This window comes from Archocentrus centrarchus, chromosome 1, assembly GCF_007364275.1.
Source record: "Archocentrus centrarchus isolate MPI-CPG fArcCen1 chromosome 1, fArcCen1, whole genome shotgun sequence".
Classification (NCBI taxonomy): Eukaryota; Metazoa; Chordata; class Actinopteri; order Cichliformes; family Cichlidae; genus Archocentrus; species Archocentrus centrarchus.
In genome coordinates this window covers 25,645,126-25,671,567 of record NC_044346.1, presented here as the reverse complement: position 1 = coordinate 25,671,567, position 26,442 = coordinate 25,645,126, and the positions used below count along the sequence as shown (strand labels likewise).

General features: G+C 39.1%; 1 protein-coding gene across 1 annotated transcript in view; it reads right to left on the bottom strand.

The window, feature by feature from the left end:
• Positions 1 to 21,838, bottom strand: part of LOC115789362 (alpha-1,6-mannosylglycoprotein 6-beta-N-acetylglucosaminyltransferase B-like) — a 125,405-nt gene extending 103,567 nt beyond the window's left edge. Inside the window, 2 exon segments of the mRNA XM_030742750.1 lie at positions 16,645 to 16,757; positions 21,214 to 21,838. Coding sequence (XP_030598610.1) covers positions 16,645 to 16,757; positions 21,214 to 21,281 — 181 coding nt within the window. The 5' untranslated portion in view covers positions 21,282 to 21,838.
• Between the last annotated feature and the right edge of the window lie 4,604 nt (positions 21,839 to 26,442).

Here is a 26,442-nt window from a genome sequence, read left to right as displayed (position 1 = left end):
GTGGGAAAATTCTACAATGTCAATGATGCTGGGTGTCCTGTCCCTTCCAAAAAAAATCAACCCAACAGTGAGACACAGTTCAATTGTGTTTTGCTGCATACAAGTTTGAAGTGTGTGGTAGAAGGCAAGCATCTTTTTTTTTTTTTACTATTTTTCAATATCATTTTCACTATCACCCTAGTGTACTTTACATTTATTATGCTTGCAGTGTTAATTAGCATGGTATTTTTGTTGTTCTACTGGGACAAATCAGATGTTAATCAGCACTCTAGATCAAGTAAATAAATGAAGACAGAATGATGTTATTTTGGTTATTATCAGATTTAAATGATGATTCAAACATGCCATTTTTAAGCCCTGATAACGTCAAATAAAAGTTACAATTGTATCCTTAGTACTGACAAAAAGATACTCCATAGATATTACTACATCTAATTCATCAAAACTGAAATTGCACATATGGCATTTATGGTTAGTTAAGTATAATTATGAATATGTTGCCTTTGAATAGATTCAGGCATTAGCCCGTGGTACCCGGTCGGGCGTAGCCCGAAGAGGAGACATGGGCCCACCCTCCTGTAGGCCCACCACCCGCAGGACACGTCGTAGGGGTTGGGTGCAATGTGTGTTGGGTGGTGGCCAAGGGTGGAGGCCCTGGCAGACCGATCAATATATATAAATTTATGGATTATATTACAAAGAACATTGTGTTGTTTTATTTCATCATAATGTACTGCTAAAAACATATTGTAATGGTTTATCATAATTTTAATGCTGACTAAGGTACAACTACAGTTATAAACTATAAATCTATTTATGATACAGTTATTCTATTTTTTTGGATAAAACATTGATGCACTATTGAGAATAATAAGAATAGATGAGATCTCATAATGACTAGAATTAATTATGTACTTCCTGCACTGTTGTGTAGATTGGTTTTTATAATGATCTTCAGTCTGTGATGGCAAGCCCAGCCCCCCATAGTAACTGTGAATGGGGAGATGATATAGTCAGCCAGAAAAGGAGAACCCTGAACTGAACATTGCCTATTGGGATACAGATAAGATACTCTCAAAAACACTACCCATTGTAGCAAGGGTTGCAACTAGAACTAGAAAAAACAGCTCTATTTTATTTTTGGATTTTGTTTTTTATTTCACAAGCGCTGAACTCTTATCTTTGTTTTGTTGAATGTGAGGTAATAAACCCCCGCTTGTTCATTTCTTCAGTAATTTGTGGTGACTACTTAAGTTCAATTACTCCTAGTACAGGACCTAGTAGAGGCCGAGTGCCTGAGCTTATGCTGGTCCACATTAAGGGCGCTACACTGTGATTCATTCTTTGCCTCTGTGACTGCAACTCTACTTGTGCTTGAAATAAAGATTAAACTCATACTATCACTTGTAAATCCCAGGAAAGCGACTGCACTCAGCTGCATCGATTGTAAGGTGAGCATTTCTGACAGGAAAAAAAATTAATGCACTTGTTCAAGCTGTTCTCATTCAAACATGATGCATTTCTCAGCAGACAAATCTAGTGAATGTTACATGACATGAAACAAAGAATGAGAGATTTGGGAAAACCTTTTAGATATTGCTTTTACTGTTGCGCTCTGACACATCTTTTATTTACTGAGAAACGGATGGGGCCTATCATTCGAGCTGACAGGTAATGCCATTTAAACTTTTCCAGAGAGAGAAAGAGCCCAAGGCTTGGCGGTATAACACATGCGCCACCAAATCAGCTCAATAAGCTTCTAAACAGATGCTTGACTAGAAGAAAGCTGTCAGCTGAAAGGATGTACGTTTAGGTAAAACACTGAAGTGTTGTGTGTCACCATTCAATGAGTGGCAAACAGTAACTAAAATGTTTAACTTAATGCATGCTGTTAGTCCTTTTTAATATACAGAAACACAGTGGGACTGGAGTGTAAACTGTGAAAGAGAAGAATTAAATGTCACATGTCTTTCTGTCAGCCTGCAAGATTTATTAAAAAACTGAAACAGGTATACCTCTAGTAAATGTCAAAAAAAAAAAAAAACATGTACCTGATGGACACTGATGTTGATAAGGAAGCAATTGTGAAGCTTTTTGTAAGTCTCTGTGCATGTTAAGACTGGCCGCAAACATCAACAGCTTTGAGACATTATGTGACACAGTCCTGAGAGATGTGTAATGTAACAGCTAATATCAACGCTGCTGGGGTCATTATTGCTGTCACAGGATTTCACACGGAAGAAGAGCAAAATGCAGAATGCTTGACTGCAATTTCAAATGACCGTGTGATGAATCAGTCAGGGTTTATGCATTTTTCTCTTTAGAATTCATGCATCTTACTTTAGCTTTCAGGTATATGTTTATTTTAAATAAAAGCATCCATGCTCTCGTCTCCTCTTTTGGACTCTCACCAAATGATTCTCCCTTTATTTTAGCACAGCTTTACAGCTCAGTCCAGACACAGTTAATCTGTCTCATTGCAGCAGACAGTGGCTCCACACACTGGCACAGTCTCTCACACACACACACACACACACACACACACACGTACGTATATGAGGTTAGGTCCACCTGTTTGAAATTCAGACCTCCTATTCACTTTTTTTCTGCTGGCTTTTTCTTGCAGGATTAGATTGGTAAAGTACAGAAAGTAAAAAATATATAAAAAAAAAACATTATTGAATATATCTTATATAAAGTAATGTGGCGTAAACTGTTATGTACATGCATTGTAAGCACCATAATTTATTTATTTACTTTTAGACATAAGCAGCAGCTGAAAAGTTACTTTAAGTTACCAGTTTGCCTACTGTCCCTATTACCACCACCAACAAAACTATATACTCACCAGGCAGTATGTTAGGTACACCTCGTCAACTGCTTCTTAATGCAAACTTCTAATCAGCTGATTATATGGCAGCAACTTAATGCAATTAGGCATGCAGACATGATCAAGATGACCTGCTGATATTCAAACTGAGCATCAGAATGGGGAATAAAAGTGATATAAGTAACTTTGAATGTGACGTGGTTGTTCTCGATCTCTAGGGTTTACAGAGAATGATCAGTAAAAGCTAAAATATCCAGTGAGTAGCAGTTCTCTTGGCAAAATGCCTTGTTGATGCTGGAGGTCAGTAGAAAACGTCCAGACTGCTTTGAGCTGATAGGAAAGCAACACAATCACTTTTAACAACCAGCAGAAGAGCACCTCTGAATGCACATGTCAAACCTGGAAGTAGATTGGCTACAATAGCAGAAGCGCACACCAGGTGCCACTCTGGTCGCCAAAATATCAATCAAAGAAAGCATCTTTGGGATGTTGTGGAACAGGAGACTCACAACATGAATGGGCAGTTGGCAAATGTGCAGCAACTACATGATGTTATCATGTCAATATGGACCGAAATCTCTGAGGAATGTTTCCAACACCTTGTTGAATTTACTTTATGCCACAAAGAATTAAAGGCAGTTCTGAAGACAAATATGGGTTGAACCCAGAACTTGCAAGGTGTAACTAATAAAGAGGCTGATGAATGTATATGTGTATAAGAGAAAAAAAAAAAGGAAAAAATACTCAGGCATAAGTTATGACCATTTGAAGGTGATAACCATCGACTATTGTGCCCACAATGCAGTGGAGTGGTAGTTAGCACTGGTACCTCACAGCAAGAAGGCCCTCAGTTTGAATCCCCCCGCAACCCTGAAAAGGATAAGCGGAAGAAAATGGATGGAACCATCTACTATAGTAGGCTAGATCATGCATTGCTTCATGTGAACAATCCAAATCATCCTTTAGGGAAGTTGGGGGAAAGAAAAAAAAAAACTCCCTGGTGTCTCTCTCTTTCCTCTAATCCACTGTGTGCAGAGCTGCACCTGTGTAGCCCCCCTTTTGTCATGCCACACTATTTGCATTATGTTGGGTGAACATTGCTGCACTAATCAAGGACAACACTGCATTTGCTGCTGCTGTTGCCTTGCTAAACCTGCAGCTGCAGTTCATGTGTAATCTGTTATACCTCAGCCTTTTTCCCTGTTTTCCTTCATTACAAATGGCTTCTTAAAAGCCACCCTTCCACTGAGACCATTTCTGATGAGGCTTCAGCAAACAGTAGATGGATCAACTAAAGGGCCAGATGCATCTCTCTGTTTCTGTGCCTGGTCTTTGCCAGTTTTTTACTATTTCTTAAGGGCATGACTTTCAGATACTGCTCATCTGATGTACAGTTTTTTTTCCCAATGCTTGCCACTTCTTCTTTTGTCCTTCACTTTTCCAGTTTCCTCAATTTAATGACCCCCTATACACCATGCCATATGGGCAGTTTTCAGCTCATAACTCTTTGGGAGTCACCTTGTTGGTGCAAAAATACTATTTTATGTCTGCCAAACTGCTTTATTTTTAGCATAATTGTAGATTCAACTAAAAAAATGGGAATAAATTATGTGTTTTTTGTGACAGGATGCTATTAAAAAAGTGTCTAAAGATATAATTTAAAAGTTTTTTGATAAGTTCTGCAGACAACACTGGTTCAATTAGGTGCCATTTTTATGTTTGCATGATTCATAGGTCAGTGTTAAGTGGCTTAATAAATAAACAAAAACAAAAACAAAAAAACATTCCTCTGAAAATGGTCAGGTATAAGAGCTGGACTGAAGATGAATGAAAAAGCAGCTAATGTCCAAAGAACAGCCTGGAGAACTGTTGATCAAACCACTTAAAAAAAATACAAGAAAGTCTTACTCCTTGGAAGCAAAATATAAGAAATGACGAGTGGCTGAAGACATCTGCACAGTACGGTAGCTTATGAACATCAACAAGCCACTGATTTGAAATTGCATTGTGTCTAATTAAAATAAATAAATAAAATTCTCCACCATATTCTTACACTCCTGACAAAAAATACATGCCCCCGAACTAGGTACCAGCACAAATGAAACAAAAAGTGACAGAGTTAAAGAAAGCAAAGGGCAGGGAGAAAAAGATGAAACAGAGCTGCACTGTGAATGCAGCAAATGATGCAAATCAAACAGGCATATGGTGCACTGTAAAACAAACAAGCAGAGCCAAACAGAGTTAACTGTTATTAGAGCTATCGCTTTCATCTTTTGTTTTCTCTTCATCTGTCTATCTATACCGCATTGCTGCTGCCCTAAGAGATGTGTCACATCCTCCTTCCAGCTTTTCCTGAAATAGTACCAGTGCCCTCATAGGCGTTGAAATGCTACATAAGCAATGAATCCAACAAGGCACTTTAGCTACAGTACAATATATGTGATTTACTGTGCCACGAGTTGGCAACATAATTTATTTATGGCAGCTTATCCATGCATTTCTCACAGCAGCTTAGTTCTGCTTTCTATCTAGTTTTACCAGGACAAGTTTTATTTTTGCATGTTGTACATAGAATTATAGTGTGGCATGTCAACCAATTTTAGAGCAGTCTCTTAAGGAACAACTGTAGGTGTGTGCACAGCTTTGTAGAAAGGACAGTATGATATATTAAGGAGTCCAGTAAAATTTCTCGATTGGTGTGAGACACTTTGTATTTTATGTTTACATTATGGAAAAATGTATTCTTGATAACTTACAGCTAGGCTGCTAATACCATTGCAAAGTTAAACTTTCTATGTCCCATTTAACCTAGTGTTTCAAGTGGCAAACTGAATGTTGTTACTTTCTGTCCTTGGCAGTACCTTTGTGTGTTGCATTTTCTCTACAAAAAAGAAAGAATAATCTGTCTTTCTCAACACGTAGCTCTGACGGAAACACTGAAAGCCTTAGCTTTATTTATGGCTAAATGAATGAACTTCTACACACACACACGCACGCACGCACGCACGCACGCACGCAAGTCTAGTGATTTGCTCATTCTATTACTGGGCTACTGTACATGATGAAAACGTTGTAGGGTTGTTATTCTGAGACTGGCTAGATAAGCATAATTTTTAAGCCAGTGCGAAACTCTGCAAAGGAAAATGTCAATTTTAAGTTACTACCATTATTCAAAAGGCAGGCAAAAGAACATACAGAAGTGAACTGAAGAAAAAAGCTACAACAATTATTCGATCTCAGACTAGATGCTAAATAAAGTCATGTCTGAAGGTAAAATATGAGATGAGATGAGATGAGATGAGATGAGAAAAGTAAACTGGAAAAAATGGGTTGCTTGAGGTAAAAGTCAGCTCAAGTCATGCTTGGTGTGCTTTCATAGCTTTATCAGCCAAGATGAGTAAAGCCACCCGACAAATACTGCTGCCTTTTTGTCAGCATACATAATACAATCAGTAGTTTTCCCAAATTGCCAGGCAACACGGCCTGTTGCTTTGCACCATCAGTGTATATCTGCAGAAAGAAAGCATGAGCACACTTGAATATGACACTATCAGGACCTGGGACAATAACCAGCTTATGGTAGAGGAAATGATGAGCTAGAGGCCTGTAGACAAAGCTTGATGCATGCTGGGTAATTGAAAGAGCATATTGCTGCAGAGTAACCTTCCCTGGGACATAACCATAATATAATGTGCTTTGGAGAAATTTCTCATTTATAGCAGGGTAATAGCACTTAAATCAGAACAATGGCCCTCTTTACTTGGAAACTGGATAAGGTTTTTCATTAATATGCACTGGTGTTAGGAATGAGCCGAGGAAGGAATACCACAGCGAATGACCTGAAGTTTGTAGAAAGGGGAACTAAAGTTGGTAAGGACAGTTGTGAATGTAGATGGTATACATTTTTTAAATAGTGCAGCCCAATTACCAACATTCTGTACTTAAAGGTACACTGTGTAATCTGTCAGTGGCAGACGTGAGTAGATTGCAGTCAACTGAATGCTGTTTTCTTACCCCTCCCAGTTCAAGTATTTTTGGTGTACTTGTTTGTTAACAATATTACATCAAAACTACCAGTCTGATTCATACTGAACTTGCACAAAACATGGCCACTGACCCCAAGATCACCTGATTAAATTTTTGCCATAATTGGGCTAAGGTAAAAAAAATAATCCAGAAAAAAATAAAATAAAACAACAACAACAAAAACTATCTTTTGCCCTCTGGAGTTGACGGCATGTCCAAAGGACATCACTGATTTAAGATGATGTAACAGCAGTGAGTCTCCATTTCAACTTGTGTCAAAAGTGTGGACTTAAAACTACTTACCAGTTTTTAAATTGTGTTGATAGACTAAGTAAAACCAGCGTTAAGAGCAATAATTTACACCACGCTTTTTCCTGTATATTGTGTGATACACATTTGGTGCAGGAAGAAATGGTAAAAACAGGATATTTGCTTGCACAAAGTGCTTTTAAGCAAAAAATAAATAAATAAATAAATAATAATCACGACATCCCCTTTCCCATTGGTGGAAAAATGCACCACATCAACCAATCCAAAATTTATGAGGCAACATGTGGGATTTGGTTGCTGAGGAAGAGGTGAATGTTGTGGGAGTGACGGGGTGAAAGACAGAAAGGCATACTGATAGCGAGTTTTGAAATTTGAGAGATCTGAGTGATTTTACTGTGTTTGGAGAGTATAGTTAGTGTGTAATGTAGTGTGTTTAGCGTGGCAGATGGCAGATGCTAGCCAAAAAGCCACCAAAGGCTGAAATGCTGTCTCCCTCAAACAGGTGGAGTGACACACCTGGAAGTGTCAGGCCTGTGATGTGCCCCTCTGTCTTGTAGTGGACAAGAACTGTTTTTTGGAGTGGCACAAAAAAAAAAAAAATAATTACTTACAACGATTGGGATATTTCCCATAAATACTGCCAATACTGGGGTGGCTGTAGCTCAGTAGGTACAGTAGAGCAGGTCACCTACTGATCAGAAGGTCAGCGGTTCGATTCCTGGCTACTCCAGGCTACGTGCCAATGTATCCTTGGGCAAGATACTTAACCCCAAGTTGCTCTCCGACCGTCCCGTCGGAGTATGAATGTGTGTGAATGATAGTTAATTAAAAAAGCACTTAGCTTAGCAAACATGGAAGTGCTTGTATGAATGGGAGTGCATGGGTGAATGTAAACATGTTGTAATAGCGCTTTGAGTGCTCTGACTGAGTAGAAAAGCGCTATATAAGAACTAGTCCATTTACCATTTAACATTGCTCTTGCAACCTTTAAAGGTGAAATTCAGAAGGTGTATTCCACTATGGCGTCATTTGAAACGATTGGGATATTTCCCATAAATACTGCCAACATTGCTCTTGCAGCCTCTGTGGCACAGACTTGGCAAATCAACATCTTTTCTTAGCTTTTCTAGACAACAGATCAAAAATCAGTTCAATGCTCAAGTACACCAAAATCTGTAATGGCTCTCATTAAGTAAATTTTAAGTTGTAATTTATGCATTTCTATGCGGTCACCAATTTATATTCAAGAGATTAATTGATTTCAAACTTCTGATCCATATGCTTACAGCTATACTAAATGGATTATTGCCATGGAGAAATTTAGAAAGTGTTAATAATATTATGCTGATGAAGTAAGCATTTAAAGTAAGTGTTGAAGCATTTTCATACTTACAAATCCAATGCAGAGGAAGTGATACCAGCTAATATCTCTATTAGTTACAGCACCAGTCAAAAGTTCAGAAACATGGTGTGTCCAAACTTTTTGACTGGTACTGCCTATCCTCAGAAAAAAAAAAAAAAAAAGGCAAACTTGAGTTATTCAGTGGATGTGACTGTGTATACCGGAAATGGAACTGATACTAATAAATTATCAGTTTGAGATAAATTAGGTAGAAACTGGCTATTTTTGGACTTTTAATTAATTCCCTTATCTTTTAGCATGTCATGAGGATCAAATATACATGCTTGCACATGTTAACAAAGATCTTAAACATGCACTCGCTCCCAGGCAATTTTATATTTTTTTAGCACTTTGTACCAACATGGATTGTGTTACCTAGACAGATTCACAAACCCTAAACCCACACTAAACCCACACAGTCCATTCAAACACCACAGGCTATGAGTGCACTGATAAAGTGTACTCCCCAAGTGACTCCCCTGCTGCACCTAGCACCAGCGACATGCGAAAGATTGTCATGCCAGATTTGTTCGACATGAAGCGATGAGAAGGAAACATAACTGCAGGGACTGTATGATAGAGATGAACATCCAGTGTGTGTGTGTGTGGGGGGGACATGAAAGGGGACCACAGAGTGGGGGGTGTATGATATGTTTAACCGGTACCAGCTGTACTGCATGCTAATTTACTGAAATATATGTAGGCATTAAATAATACACTTCATAATCATCAAAGAGTATATGCGTGCAAGTTGCATTTGCTTTTATCGTGTCAATTCTAGACTGAGATTCTCTTGGGGCACAAATAAAAATATCTTCTGAGAATGTGTCACACTGGCATGAGTCCTTATGGCTGATGGCATGGAAACTTTGAGATGAACATTACAAAACTCAGTTTAATGTGCGCCATTAGTCTCGGCCCCTGCTTGGGTCTAAGCACAGCAGCATTAACAAACAGAGCCTTCTTCTCTTGTCAGTAAGTGTCCTTTTTTATCCAGTCTATAATTTCTGACATTTGACTGATAATAATTTCAACCAAGTAGGTGAGAAAGCTCCAAAATGTAAAACTAAGACAGAAAATCTAAACTTATATTCTCTGTCCTATTAGGGGCCCACCTAAATAGTGAGAAAGTCCTGCCTCTTCCTAAACATTTTCACCAGAAACATACTTAGGATAAAGAGATTGTCATGAGTCTTTGTTGTAATAAACTGTATGAACAAGCTCCACAGGGAGAGATGTTGATAAAGCTAAAATCTCCCCTATGTCTATTTATTGCAACAAAAGAAAAACATGCGGTTATGTACCTTTTTATCCCTCTTTTCCCTTCTGGTTCTCATTTTTGAGCAATGTAACCTTGAAATATCTCATTCTTTTGCCAAATCAGAGATGCAAACACGTGCAGTCTCTATTCTTCTTACACCTCCCTCATCCTCCGCATTTTCATTTTCACTATTGAGCCCCTACCTCTCCATCTCCAGCTCGCAGCTCTTGATGAGTCATTGAGGAGAGATGGGGATTTGAGTGAAAACCCTGTACTCTGAACATCCAGTGGAAGCTGATAATCCACAGAAGCTAGAGGTGGTAACGAAATTCAGCTAATACCCAAACAATAGCTATCAGCATAGCTCCCACTAAGGTGACAAAGCCTTACACAAATTTGTCTGTTATTGTGTATAAACAGCAAACTGAAATCTGTGTATGCCACAATATGATATGAAATCCTGTAAATTTGATTTATATAAAGAAAAGCTACTTGTCTACTCCTGATGGGAATGTAGTCATCACATCATGGATGACTATTAAAATTAAATGACAGCACCTGAGTCAGCCATCCTAAACACTGGAAGAAAAGAGGCTTATACACAATGACAGTTAAAGTGGGATATGGGAATATTGAGGCAAAAGAAATTAATGAAAAATTGCAGTGGGCTCTTAAGGACATAATTCTATTCTATATTCAAGTCTTTTTTAGCGCACAGTCTCACCTGTGTAACACATTTTCACCATTAAGGAAACAGTGGCCTTTGTAAGAAGCAAACCTTTACCCAGCCATGTAATAAAATATTTCTTTTCAGATATTGTGTGTGTGTGTGTGTGTGTGTGTGTGTGTGTGTGTGTGTGTGTGTGTGTGTGTGTGTGTGTGTGTGTGTGTGTGTGTGTGTGTGTGTGTGTGTGTGTATGAGAGAGAGAGACTGCTAGGAATGTCACCAGAACAATGCCTTTCTCTACCAAAATTCAGAAAACACAGAGGTACTTGTTTTCATTTAGTACTGTAGGCAGCCTATCAACTGAAGTTGCAATTTATTGACAGGGACAGCATTCACCTGTAAGTATTCTAGTCTGTCTTCACATGCTGAAGAAGAAGAAGGATGCCCACAAGCAGAAACTACACATGTGGCAGATGGTGACTAGTGCTGCTGCAGTAAGACTTATGGAAGGACTTTTCCTCGTGTTGCAGGTTTATATTAGACACCTGGCATTACCATTAAATCTATGTCCCATAGCTGCAAATGTTTGCAATAGTTAATATAAACACTTAGGCTAACATAAGGTAACTAATTTTATATGTCAGTTTTTTTATGTCACTTTATATATCATAGTAGTGTTAGTGGTCTACTCAGCAACCATCCTGACATTTCAATCTGTGTCCTGTTGACAAAATATAATGTTAGCATTTTAAGTAGTTTGCGACCGCCATGTCATTGACTTGCTAATAAAATAATTTTTTGTTCAAGTACATGGGATAATCTTGGTATTGAGAATCATGTAATTCCACTGGTATTGGTACTGACTACTGAATTTCTGGTATTGTAACATACCTAATTAGTTTAAATAAGTAATACACTGTAAAACCAAATGCTTAAAATGATTAGATTAAGCAGTGTTAATTTTTTTTTTTTATAATTTCTTTGAGTTGATGAAATTAAACTGAACTATTCTGCAGATTAACTAAGCCCCCAATTAAAAGTATTAAATTTTACTTTTAAATGTGGTTTACTTAATATAGCCTGCACTTGTCCATTAATACTGTAGCATCTAGTGTGGGCACCTCTGGGAATTTTGTGTTTGCCATAATTATGGACATTAGCTAAAACATTATGTATGTTCTATCATAGTGACCTGCACTATGATCGTGTAAATGTATCTTCACTTCAGTTGCCCCAGTTGTGATTTTGGGCCTTCATTTCAGAATAGCAAAAGTATAAGGCCTTGAGCAAAGTGGGTGGCTGGGTTACTTACACTCACTGTGGTAGCACAGATACTGTAGGGGTGTCCAGAATGAGGCTCTGCTCACTGTAAAAATTGAGTGAATTTTGAGTCTTGCTGATGCTCATCAAATTTGCACAATCACTCACCATTAGTTTACCATATTACCATATTATTCAATTTGTGAAAGTATAATTACATTACTCATGCCTTTTCTAAAGTAATGAAATTACACTGATATGTTGCTTTTGTGTAAGTGAAAAATGGTCATAAAAACATTTCTTTTTCAAAAAGGTATAGCTTTTAAACCTATACTTAAACATATCAGGCTTGCCAAATGTTTCAGGAATTAACCGCCATAAAGACAAGTAAATCATTCATTTTGTGGCCAGTTTCTTTCTCTCTGGACTTTTAAACCTATAATTTGCATTGCAGTTGTATTCTTGTCAAGCTTTAAAATGATGATTATTATTATTAAGTTCTGAAATAAAAAGCATCTAAAAAGAAACCCATGCTTAGTATTTTTGATATTGGGCTGACCCCACCTAATGCCTCACAGACTGACAGGACAACCTGTCTCAGTTTTGGAACTCTCGATTCAAAGCTTTTAAAAACATGCAGTGTCCACTTTAACATAAACATGAAGTAAATGGTTAGAAGCACAGAAGCATTTCTTCTTCCACAAAATAAATTTGGCCAGTGAATATGCTGTTCTGCAATCTCACAGGACTAACATTCATTTTCTACAGCTAAATTAATTTTCCATGGAGAGTTGTCATTTTAGATGACAACTCAATCATTAGTGGACGGCTTATATGAGCAATTTCAATAGCTTGTTAAAACAGTTACATGAAACTGCAGTTAAAATGATGCGGTTTGCCATTTGAAGATTAAAAAAATTTTAAAATATCATAAAATCAACCACAAATTTGAGATTTCATGGCAGCTGTCAAAGTGTTACTGACATAAAAAGAAACACTTTTAAGATATTTTTTAATTTGGTCACACTGTAAGTTTCCTTTCAGATGTAAGATCTGGTAGGAGAGTGGAATGTGTGTGTGTGTGTGTGCGTGTGTGTGTGCATGCATGTGCATGCGTGCGGACACGTGTGTGTGTGTGCATGCATGTGGTGAGTAGAGGCTTAATGAAAAGGCCAGTTGTTTTAAGGGGGTTGATTTTTCAGAGAGCAGATGGATTGTCTCTCTGGTTTCAATTTTGTCCCACACTGCTACTGTCGCCCCATTTAACAGCCAATTTCCTGCCAGCTCATCACAAACACACACACACAAATACACAGAAAGTGAGAAATCAGCAAAAACAGTGTGAGGTAGCAGACCACAGAGACACATAAAAAGGCAGAAAAGAAGGTGAAACAGTGGGGCATACACACAAACAAATGTAGCTGGGCAAAGTGGATGATAGAGCTATGGGCATCTTTTGTGCATAGACAAGCAGAAAGACATTTAAAGTACATAACAGGGACAAACAAATACATTTAGCCATACAATCAAACATAGCCAAAGTTAAGTCCTATGAGTAAATGCAGTTGGACACCAAGTTTTTAATGAGCTTGCTCCAGATGTCTCCCCAGCCTGCAGTGCATGAGTGGTTGAGTAATCAAGTACATTTTACTAAGAAACACGGACACAAACACATTAATCCCAATTTATCACACAAACACAGTAATCTCAATTTATCACAAACACAGTAATCCCAAATGACCCCTTTTCCCTCTGTCCCATTATCTCTCTCACACACTGCTCCTGAGCTTTAATATGCTTCAGTATCTCTGCATTCATTTAAACCCAGAATTTTCTGTTTCCATTTTCACTGCTTCATCTTTCACTCTGACAGACTACATACTCGCACACACCAACACCTGAGTGATTCACACTTACAGGAACACTTGCTTCGTCTTTAACTTGCTCTTACACCCACGCAAACTGACACATGGCAAGCTTTGACTGCTGCACAGCATACACACATGCTACACACATGTGGAATACAGGGCTTCTTATTTTAACTCTAGCAGTAGTGGGAAGTAGTTGGCCTCCAGAAAATGAACTCTGACTTTCCATCTTCACACCTTGGACACCAGGAGATTACAATGGCACTCTCTTTTTCTGTCTTGCCAGTGGTAGTCAGCCTACACTCTGGTTCATGTGATATTGCTGGCAGGCTTATGTATTAAAGACATTTCACTGGTGAGTTATGGCTTTGCTGGACAAAAGCTTGGTTTCTATGCAATTTAAGTAACCCAAAGTGCTGGGTGGACTGGAATAACAACAACAACAACAACCAAGGAACGCAAGGTTGCTTTATACAAAAAAAAAAAAAAAAAAAAAGTCAAAGCCAAAGGCTTCAGTGAATAGGTGACATTTCAACTGCTTTTTGAAAATCTCCAGAGACAAAGCATTGCAGATCTCAAAGAATGCTAAAGGTTCTGTCCCCAAAGGACCACAGTCTGGTGTGGGGGATGGAGAGTAAGCCTTTAACAGGGGAATGCAGAGTCTGAGATGGGGTGGGGGGTGGGGGGTCCAATAGGTACTGTGGCGCAAAGGCATGAAGGGATTTGTAGCTGACAAGAAGGATTTTATAGGAAATACAAGTCTTGACCATATCATCCCTACATAAGGGTAGAGGTGATATGTTGCCATGACTTAGTTTGGGTGAGAACTCTGGCAGCTTAGTTCTGAACATACTACAGCATTTCCAGGGCTTTGTTAAGCAGACCACTACTATAGTAGTCCAGGTGGGAGGTAATGCAGGCATGAATGAGGATTTCAGCTGCTGAGTAGAGTAAAGTCTGGAGATTTGAAATGTGATGAGAATAAGAGTCCCGGATGACACCCAGGCTGCAGACCTCTAGAGATAGGCAAAGATCAACTTTCAAGAGCAATGACTTGGGAACAACAACAATGAGTTCAGTTTTATTGTTATTCAATTTGAGAAAGTTGGTTTACATTCAGATTTTGATGTCTTCCAGGCAGCTGATAAAAAACAGAGGAATGGGCTGATTGGAGTATTTAATGCTGAGATATAACTGTATTATCAGCATAGCAGTGGAAGCTCAGCCCGTGGTGGCAGATGACTGAACAAGGGGGAGTGTGTAAATAATGAAAAGAAGAGGTCCCAGCACAGATCCTTAAGGGACTCCTTGGTTGACTGGACCAGAGGAAGAACATGAGTCTCTACAAGTGACACAGTGTGTCAATAATACATTATACCAGTGAGGCCAACATAATTGGATAGGTGGCTGGGGAGGTTGGAATGAGAGACTCTGTCAAAAGCTCCCGAGAGGTCCGGGAGAATGAGGAGCTGATGCAGCAATGAGGATGTCATTTGTGATCTTGATACGAGTAGTCTCAGTGCTCTAGTGTGCTGTGAACACATACTGGAAGAGTTCAAAGAGTTCATGGAGTTGGGCAGCAGCTGTTATTTCCAAGATTTTACTAATAATTGGAAGGTTTGAAACTGAGTTACTGAGGTTATCAGTGTCCAAGCCAGTTTTTTTGAGAATGGGGGAGACAGCAGCAATTTTCAGAGCTAAGGGTACCAGGCCAGTTTCTAAGGATTTGTTGATGATGTCTTGGCCAAGGTTGTTGGCATGGTGTCCAAAGGACAGATGGAGTCCTTGGCTCTGATAACCAACTGAATAATATGAAAATCATCCAGTGGAGAGAAGGAGAAAAGGCAGTGCTAATGCAGGAATGGAGTGGGCAGGATGGGATGAGAGTAGAAGGGAGGTGTGTGCTAGTAGCTGCTGGTGAACAGAGTCCACTTTAGCCTGGAAAAAGTCCACTTGAAACAGAGGACAGGGTGGTGTGGTGGGGGGTCCCCAAGAAGGCAAAAATAATGAGTTTATGGAAGAAAAGAGCATTCTGTGGTGGTTTTTGTGGTCAACAATGAGGGTGGAATAGTATCACATTTGGGCTCTGAATAAATCTGCTATACAAGCATTCACGTGGTCTTTAAAGGTCTCATGGTAAACAGAAAGGCCAGATCTTTTATAGAGCCACTCCAGGTGACAACCAATGGCCTTCATAGAGTGTAGTACACTGGTGAAACAGGAGGCTGGATAGAGCCAGCAGCTGATTAAAGATGAGCTGTAGTTCTTAAATTTTGAGTCAAATACAAACGCTATATGTAAAAAGGCAACTCAGTGGTTGTTCTTTTTAAGGAAGTTTGGAAGTTTTAATACAGACATGGTGTCATGGCAGGCCAGCAGCCCAGGAACCATGATACATGGTATTCTCAATCTTAACAATAGTAAACTAGATATGAAGGTCCTTTCATGGGCACAAGCCATCACTTCAGACCCTCAGCATCCTTTGCACGTTGAGTTTCAGATACTTTCATCTCCAGGAAGGTTTGCTTTTCCTAAACAAATTCCAACAGTCATTCATCCTGCTATGTTTTCTTTTTTTTTTAACCCTTAACCCTTATGGTTTGTGTGCATTTGGATCTAGAATTGGGTTTTGTACATTGTTCCAAACACACACTGGGATCAGGATATAATCACTGCAGCAAACACAAATGAATCAAGAATTGTGGCAAGTGCACTAGTTTGAGCTATTTATATTTACAAAACTTTATTAACTCATTTTGCCGCTATTGAATCATTAGGACTTGTAGGGCTGATCAAAAATGCTCATTCAGAAAAAAATCAAGGATTTGATAAATTTAAACAATAAAAGCAGCAGATTTTCTGCTAAAGGTCATATTAATGTAAAGTTTCACACATTCACTGGTTCTGCAATGGCATTTCAATTTTACCTCATGATTTCTTTGCATTATACCAGTGCAATATGCAGTGAAATCACAACAGTTTAATTCAGAGGAAGCGCTGTTTACACATAAACACATGCATGCGCTCTCTCTCTTTGTCACATTCAAAACATGTCAGTACCTTCTGTGCGGATGGTGAAAGGAGAGTCCCCCAGTCTCTTTGCTGAGAACTGGCCCCCCAGAGAGGTCATTAGAAAGCACAGGCTGAAGAAGCCTATTCCCACCACGAATATCCTGCAACAAAGTGGAAGGAGAGAGGGAAAGGGAGTTAAGACAGCAAGATTTATTTATCGGGATGGGCAGGTAAATTGATATTTTGGGAAAGCAGTTGGAATATAATTTAAAATAATAGGGAGAGAAATAAGGGAGAGAGGGGTGGTGGAAAGAGAGATTTTTGAGGGCCCACAATGGAGTGAATGAAAAGTGAAAAGCATGGGGGAAAAAGTAGGAATGCAGGCAGACAAAAAATGCCAACAATTACAGATGTTTTGCTTTTGCAGGATAAAATGATTGACAGCAAGAAAAGAAGGAGGGAGGGAAAATACAAAGATGAGAAGATAAGAGAAAATGTGGAGGAGAGCAGAAAAGGAGGGAGCAAAGACACGAAGAGAGTCGAGGAAAAAAAGGAAGAAATTCCAGAAGGCAGAGCATAAACAGAGCAGTGATCACACAGACTGCAGAAGAGAAGAAGCCAACGGGCACTTGAAACAAACTAGTGTTGTGACTTTATTGCTTGGCATACATCTAGAACAACTGCCAAAATAAGGTTGAGCAGTTTGTCCCTAAGTGCAGGCAAAAAACAGCATGTTATTATTTATGTAATATGAAAGGTGTGTACAGGGAAAGAGGGAAAATAAAGCACAAAGAAGAAAGAATGAAGCCAAAAGCATTAGGTTGCTAAAACTGAGTAAGAAAGTGTAACGCTAAAGTTTTTGAAAATACATGCAGTCTAAGCCACCCCTCTATCCTAAATAGTTGACAATACAATGCAGCCTTCACTATATGACGAGCTAACCTTATGGCATAAACTTGATTTTTATTCTGCTTTGTGGCACGGATCAGTTAAAATGTTACCATACCACAGTGGGGAAATATAAAATGAGGCTCTGTGTCAGTTCCCCTGTGTTAGACGGCTATGAAAGAATCTGCACTCTGGCTTAAAAGAGTTGAAAATCAGGTCTTTGGTGTTTGTATAAATCCTGTCCTAGTTAAGTTAGCCTCTTCAGTGTATATTCAGTTCAGTTCAATTGCATTTTTATTTACATAGTGCCAAATCATAACAGCAGTTGCCTCGAGGTGCTCACATTGATCAGAAGTTATCTTATTGTGCGGAGACTCATTGATGAAAGAAGAGAGGAAAGGCCATCTGTGATTCTCATTCATCATAAAACACCAGTCAGCAGCAAGTCAAGTCCAACTTTTAAAATGTTTGCTGGTCCACTGATAACCATGACAACTGGACACTCTTGAAAGATTTTGAAAAACAAAACAAAACAGTGAACTTAAGTGACAGTAAACGACTTGTACTCCAGCAGTGTTTTCAGCTACTTAAACAATATCCTAAATCATGTATATTTGTGTGGGTAAATGCTTTGTATGTTTTTTTTTAAATGTTAAAGGCAAATAACATAAATTTTACCCATCTTAAAGTAAAAGATGAAAACAGCGTGTGTTTGTGATACAATTATGGCAATTCACACAAATCAAATTTAGGACCAATATTGCACAAGTAACTTATTAAACCTTTACCTTCAGCACTTGAAGCTGAAAAACTGAATCTTAACAAAAACAAATATATGAATAATTCATATGTGCTTTCCCTCCAGAGCCAGGCAAGAGTTGTTTGCATGAATGCCCAGTCCAGTATGAAATCTGACAGTGCTTCCTGAAATGGTAAGCAGCTCCTGTCACACCAGTTTCTGAATGAAACCTCTTAATATTGAAGAAGTGAATTACTATCAGCACCGAAGAGCAATGACTACTTAAAAGGAGATTTGCTGAGCTGACCTAATCAAAAGGGATAGAGATGTCGAATAATTTGTTAAGTGTAGAGCTTGGTGGTTTGGCAAGCCACTGGAGTGAGTTTCATCTCAAGACAGAGCCAATGTGTCTTGTCCTGAGTCATACATAATATAATCAAGGACAGCCAACAAGATGTGACTTCTTTTGAAAGGAAACATTTTTTCTTTAAACAGAAGAACACATTGAAACTGAAAGACAAAAATCTATATCATCATACAGTAGGTTGACTTTAATGAATTGTATCAAATACAAGCTGCTATGTAAACAGGACTTACATTATATTATTTACAGTACAGGGCACATTTTCATATGAGACGTCCCAATATTTCTTCTCAGCTTTATTTTCTGGTGCCAGAAGCAGGTTATTTAATAACGCTTTATAATGATTATCACTGTGTCCATCAGGATTACAGCAAGTGGTTTGAATAAATGAAGTGTCAGCATGTTAGAGACCTTTGTGTGTGTGTGTGTGTGTGTGTGTGTGTGTGTGTGTGTGTGTGTGTGTGTGTGTGTGTGTGTGTGTGTGTGTGTGTGTGTGTGTGTATCATTTCTTTATTGATTTTCAGAAAACAATCATAGTTGCTATTTCAAAGTCTCAATATCTAACCAGCATTGCGCATTCTCACTTGCTGGTCTTTGTCATTAACCTGTTTGTCTTTCCCAGTAAACTATAATATTATGAAATAACAAAACACCCCCCCACATCAGAGAGCCAGACTGTAACACTTCAGTAATCGATGTGACTTATACCAATACAGCCATTAAGATTAAGAGACCATGAGCGTGAGGCCATGATCTGAAGATACTTACACCTACATGGATTATGCACTTACTCTGCTACCATCTGCTCAGAAAGCCAGTGAGGGAAGCAGAAAAATCAACCTCATCAGGTACTGAAGATGGCCTGTTATTTGCAAATCACTGTTTTTGTCAACATTTCGTATTATTGCGGTTCAAAAAAAAAAAAAAAAGATTGGAAAAAGATTGGAAAAAGATAAAGGGGTTACACGGAGGACACAAAGAATGGAGTTTTTAAATCCAATTTATCTTTTTCATTTCAGTGGTAATAATATTTTGTGTGTGAGAGTGCAGAGGATGGGGCAAAGGAAGCCATGCTTATAAGAAACAAGCTAATGGAAAGGGAAAAAGAGATTTTCAGCTCATGTGGGAGTACACAGGCTGGTCTAATGCTGTCCTAGGGCAAACATTTCCTCTCTTATCATTTAGCCATTTTTCCGAGGTGGCGTTAGGTGGGTGATATGAGAGGATTATGCCCCGGTCCTGCCTGACGAGTCTTTAATTAACAGGCTTAAAGTAAATGCTCTGCTCCTTATAATTGGATCAGAGGGAGAGATGTGCTATCAGTTAACTGGCTTCCTCACAAATATATTTATCAGATTTTGCCTGTAGGTAGATGATTTTGAAGGGAGAGTAGTTCTGCCAGGCATTAAGGAGCTAGGGCGTAGGTGTTAGCTGTTTTCCAAGAAACTTTTCCTGGCACCTGAACAAGCCTAAATTCTGCTAAAGACTCTGATGTTGTGGAGTTAGCACGCAGAAATTAAACCATAATAGATTTTTACCACAAGTTATGCTTTGTCAAGTACCATTTTGACTTTTTTTTTTAGCATAACAACATCACTTATGATTGAAAATGATATAGCTCTTCATGTACCACAACTGCTTCAGTGATCTGTGCACAACCGTATGGCAAGAGAACTTCAGCTCATCAACTCGTTTTATTTCAATGAAGGGAAAATATAATGGAATAATAGGTCTAAAATCTAGCACTATTTCAAATGTTACACTACACAAATCTGCAACAAGCTCTCATTGTCTGTGTTGCCAGGATAGCGCGGCTTTATCACAAAGCTGCTAAGCTGAATGTGTTTTTGAATTAATGCTTGATTTACCGAGTAGATGGCACGTGAAGTAATTCAGTGCAACATGAATGTAACCATCAGGGGATCCCCCCACGCCCGTTTTTTTTTTTTTCCTTTTCCAAAGATTGCACAGCTTTTGCACCGCTCACCCAGCCCCACAACATAAATTCAACAGTATTAGCAGATGGAAACTGGTTAAAAGGCAAACTGTAGTGCCCAAAGAGGGGGATCCTCCCAAAATTAGGGCTAGATTAATTTAAGGATTTAAAATCTGTCACTATCAGAGAAAATCAAATGAAGCAGGTTGACAGAGATCAGCTCAGTTAAGTATCAACTCCTTAAGTCATATGTAAAGAATCCTCTCCAATTTCCCCCTTTATATGCAAAGCGCAGCCACATATGGATAAATAAGCGATCGGTACAACAAGAAACTACTGCGAGTTAGAGCTCGGTTTGCTGATTGTACAGTCTTACTTACAGCGGCTCTGTCAACATTTACCGCTGCGTATTGCCTCTTTATCCATATGGATTTGGATGGAATTGATCATAGGAACATCTGGTTTGTGGGTTTTCTGATGAGTGACAACACATGTACGCACGGCTTCTCTGCCGTGGATGTGCACATTGCCGAATTACTATATTTTTCAGGACTTTACAACTCTGTGTAGTCAGAAGTTGATTCAGTCGGGAAAAGAGAAAAAATACCTTAAATGCCAAAGATAAAGATAGTGGGGAACATGCATACAATGCTGGAGGCTACAGGAAAACTGTCAGCTCTTTGTTCTCACCTGAACGGTTTGAACGTTACTAGACATCTTCTGACCATTATTTTACCGTCGGTGCTGCCAGCAATCATTTTCCAAAACGGGCGACCCCTGACATTGTTGTTAACCTCCCGACCTGGAACTTGAGGTGACCAACCATTTTTAAGTGCGTCCCATTCAGCGGTCCGCAGCGTCAGTCAACTCGCTCACTACAGAAAAACGGCACCAAGTGGAGCTTCTTCACCTCTCCGGGAGAAACGGCACAAAGTTTCATTCAGCAAGTCTCCTTATCCGTGCGTGAAAATGTCATTAAAGCGTTATATTCCGTCGCCAGACAAACACAGTGAATCAGAGGAGAAGTCGCCGCGGGTTGTGCCGAAGCGCTTGAGTCATATTCGGCGTGAGTCCTTCGCCAAAAAAACAAATGGCGTTGTGGTAAAATATGTGAGGGAAAATGTTTGTTTGCCGGTCAAAATCTACGCGCTCTGTCTTGATTTTAAGAGAGGGGAGACACAGCTTCGTAGACGTTTAAACTTCAGAGTGCAACCAGCGCGAGTGTGCCCAACCAACCAGCCAGGTTTACCGTTCAGTTCTCACGAAACGAGATGGCTCAGGTAAAGTGCTGAACGTCCGGCTAATCTTTTCAAAATAATAGCTCCGTCGGTGAGCAACCTTTTCTGACGGTGGGAAAAGACCCGGTAAGAAAATCCTCAGCGTGAATGTCAAATCGTGCATTTCTGTGTGACACGCCCTCAATTCTAAATTAATTACAGGGCTTACTTAATTGCTTACATGACTTTACAAACAGCCACCAACATTACCTAAATAGATTTGAAAAGGGTCTACAAAGAAAGAAATAATTAACTAGAAATATCAATAGGAGTAAATAGCCAAGAAGAAATTTTTGCCAGACTTCGGTTATATTTCCCAATAATTTGGTGTCTTTTTTTTTCCCCCTAGTATGCGAACTTTCCCCCTCTCTCAGTATACCTTATACGTTGGTACCGTCAATAGGTTAGAATAGGACTTTGACTATAAAACACAGATACACAGGAGGATGTGGGCTGTATGAAAGTTTGTTTTCTTATTTTTCTAGACAATCTCAGTTTCCCATAGAGGACATGAATTAAAAAGCTCTCAAAAGACACGCCTGCGAACGCATACAGTTCTTTTATTTGGGAGGAAAACTCCTGTTATTTCCTATATCATTGTAGCTACCAGTGGCTGACTTGATACTGGTCCAGCGACACAGTAGTCGTGAACAGATCTGGATCCGCGTCTCACTCACCTCTGCATGACGCCATTTACAGCTCCCATAAGTATTATTATTGTAACATAAGGACATAAGGGACGCTCAAGTAATGCTGTATACTTCAATTTCTTTGCTCAAAGTGAGGCAGGAACAAAGTATTTACTAATTAACTGCAGCACAGTTTTCTCCCACTTGGCTTATCAAAGCCCAGTTACGACTCAATCCCACAGGTGGATTTCAAAGGTTTATCATTATTTCTTTACCCAGGGATGAAATGAGCAACGTCAGATGTTTTTGACTCAGTAGAATTGAATGCCCATAGTTATAGCTGGGTATAATACAACTGTAGACTGAGTTACATTTCTTTAGGCACAGTTTTTGCACATTAAGTTTTAGATCGCGTATCTGGATATTTGCTTTGCTAAACATTTCAGCACCATGGAGAGCGGCAAATTTGATCAGGATGCTTCGGTGGCATCCAGCGGCAGGGAGCGGTACTGCAGCAGGAGCAGGGGCAGCAACAGTAGCACCAGGTGGTAGTAATTTAATGTTATGCTTTACATTACACATTACTACATTCACAGGTTATGCTGTAGCTCAGTAAAATGGCAAATAAAAATAAGCCCCATCTACTCCCAGTGTTATAAAACAGGTAACAACCACACAACACACAGCTTATGGCACTGTGCAGAATTAGCTTCAACAAATATGGAGAGACACTGGCTATCTTGAGGCTACCTTATTTGTTCACCTCAATGATTTGCAGTCCGCTCTAGCCGCATGCACAGACTATGCAGTCTTTGTGGCCAGTAGAGCAGAAAGAGTCAGAAGGTGGGGTGGGGGTTATGGGGGGGATCTGCAGGAGACCAGTCTGAAGATGACAGTGAAATCTCAAACTCCCTTCATGCATTACTTGTGCTTGTACATGTGGATTTGACTGACAGCTCATCGCCCACACAGGCTGTCCCTCTCTGCGGGCTGTGGGAATAGTGCTGCTCTATCAATGGGAATCCGTAAACATGGGATTCTTGCACCTTTTGTTTGTGTGTGTCTGTGTGAATGTGGATACATTCATTTTATTCTGCACAAATGCATAAACACACACAGGCACAGTCATGAACATGCACACAGTAGAAATCATTGAAGTTTAAAAAGCAGTCTTTGAAACTCACTAAATACCCAAAGGCATGGCAGATCACCTCAATTCAGACTCTTACAAAGCAAATATAGACATTATCCCTGTCCCACGTTTAAGGAATCATTAGAAAATGTTGCACTCTGTGAGATAAAGGCATTTTAAAATGGCAAGCTCTTCCCCCTGCAGCAGTAAACAATTGTTTTAATGAAAGAACAACAGAGGTATTAGGCCAAATTCTACAGCAGTAGTACACTCATATTTTCCCTTAGTTAAAGTGGACTTATTTTGATGATTTTGGCTTCTTATTTTATTCTTGGACTCTACTATGGTAGCTTTGTATGATTCAGAAAATTATCCCCCATTTTTCTTATACTGGGCCTTGATGCAGCCACTGTTTTCACCCACTGTCATGTCATGCTACTACTAGCTCTAGTACTTCTCAAGCATGGCTTGATCAGGAATATACAAGTGGACAGGATGATCGTCCACAGTGACAAAGATTACAGCAGAGTAAATATTACACCAATTAACTACAGGCTGTGGGGCATAACGGTGGATTTAATTTTTCAGTATGAAGGTGTATGAAACAGTGTCTAGATACTTATGTCCCTGGTAAAAGGCAAGGCAATGCCAGTCAAATACAGTGACATGCTGAATGAAATGGAAAATTTCTGCTGTCAGTAAATGCCAAAAGTAAAGCAGTAAAATGTTTTTCTGCTGTCTGTATATCATCTCCCTACACTATTGCTTGTAACACAAAGCTTGCAAGTAATAGAAGTAATACAAAGAGCTTCATCATAATCATAGTCTTCACCAAAACTATAGCAACAAGTCATTCTGTCAAGATTTCCCTACCTGAAAAGCATTTCAGTGATATGCTTACAGCTTGTGGTTCTTCATGGAAAACAGCCTTCTCTTGGCTTTAGCATCACATAGGTTCTGTTCACGAGAGTCCCGTGCGAGGTGGCCTGAACAAGCAAACATGCTGCCTTTTGGCCGTTGATTGTCTCAAAAAAGAAACTATATACCTTTTTGTTTGATGCTTTCTTCTTGAGGAAAACCAATCACAGTTTGCTTTCCTACACTTTTGCATAGTAACACTTTTATTTGTTTTTGATAATTTTCTTTCCGTACAGAACCACTGTGGATTTGAAATTAAAAAAAAAAAAAAAATAAAAATCAAGGTATAATTGAAGTGCAAACATTCTGTCATGTGTTGAGTATGAAGATGTGGAAAGTGGACCCAAACGCAGAGCAGCGTAAACAAAAGCTATTGCATTTGGCAAAGTTGTAGTCCAACAACAGGGCTAAAAAAGACAAAGTCCATAACAGACTGACAGGCAGAGAACAAACAGTATGACCCAACTGAGTGTTTAAATACTCAAGAGGACATGAGGGCAGAATGGAGACACCTGGGAAACTACACACAGCTGAGCTAAATCTGATAACAAGACACAGGGATGTAAATGAAAACGAGGCGCAAGGAAACATGACTATCAGAACAACACAGGAAGTAACTAAAAAGTGAACACTCACAGGGAGATGGAAAAAAGCAAAATTAAGAAACAAACTGAGGATATTTAGTAATAAACGGAACTTGAAAGAAACAAACACAGAACACGGGTTATCAGACCCAGGACCATGACATGATGGTGTTTAAAGTTGAAGTGTTTAAAGCAAAAACTTTAGGAGTTGCCAAATCGACAGTCTGGTACATTCTTAAAGAATTAATGCACTGGTCAGCTCAGCAACACCAAAAGGCCTGAAAGCCCACAGAAGACCTACTATTTTCTGCTTCTAAAGTCAGGCAAAACTGAAGTTTTTGCACTTAGACCTAAAAATCTTAGAAACATGGTGTCTAACCAGATATCTGCTGTACTTTATATGGCATCATTTTTGATCAGAATATATCCTTCAGTGAGTGCATTAAACACATATGTAGAATTGCCTGCATTTATCTGGAATGTTGCTAAAATTAGAAACATCCTTTCCCAGAGTGATGCTGAAAATCTAGTTCATGCATGCATTACTTCTAGGCTGAGCTATTGTGATTCATGATTATCAAGTCACTCAAATTGATCCAGAATGCTGCAGTGAGAGTATTGACAGTGACTGGAAAGAGAGACCATATTTCTGCCATATTGGCTTCTCTTCATTGACTCCCTGTTAATTCAGAATTGAATTTAAAATCCTTCTTCTCACATGCAAAATCTTGAATTATCAGGTCCCATCTTATCTTAAAGACCTCATAGTACCTTATTATCCAACACAGCACTGCGCTCTCAGACTGCAGATTTACTTGTGAATCCTGGAGTTTTTAAAAGTAGAATGGGAGGCACAGTCCTCAGCTTTCAGGCCTCTCTTCTGTGGAACCAGCCCCCAGTTTAGATTCAGGAGACTGACAGTCTCTCTACTTTTTGATTAGGTGTGAAACTTTTCTTTTCAATAAAGCTTATAGTTGAGGCTGGAACAGGTGACCCTGACCATCCCTTAGTATATGTTGCAATAGGCTTAGGCTGCTGGGGGCTTTCTATGATGCACTGAGCATTTCTTCTTCACTCAGCTCTTTTCACTCTCTGCATTTTTACATACCACTTTTTCATTTAATCATTAGTAATTATTAAACACCGGCTCTCTCTCCCATAGTTTGTCTTTTGTCCTGTCTTTCTCTGCTCTCTTCTTGTTCTCTTTATCCCCAACTGGTCACAGTGGTGGCTGCCCCTTGATGAATTGGTTCTGCAGGAAGTTTCTTCCTGTTAAAAGGGAGTTTTTCTTTCTCACTGTCGCCAAGTGCTTGCTTATACGGGGTTGTATGATTGTTGGAGTTTCTTTCTAGTATTGTAGGGTCTTTAGCTTACAATAT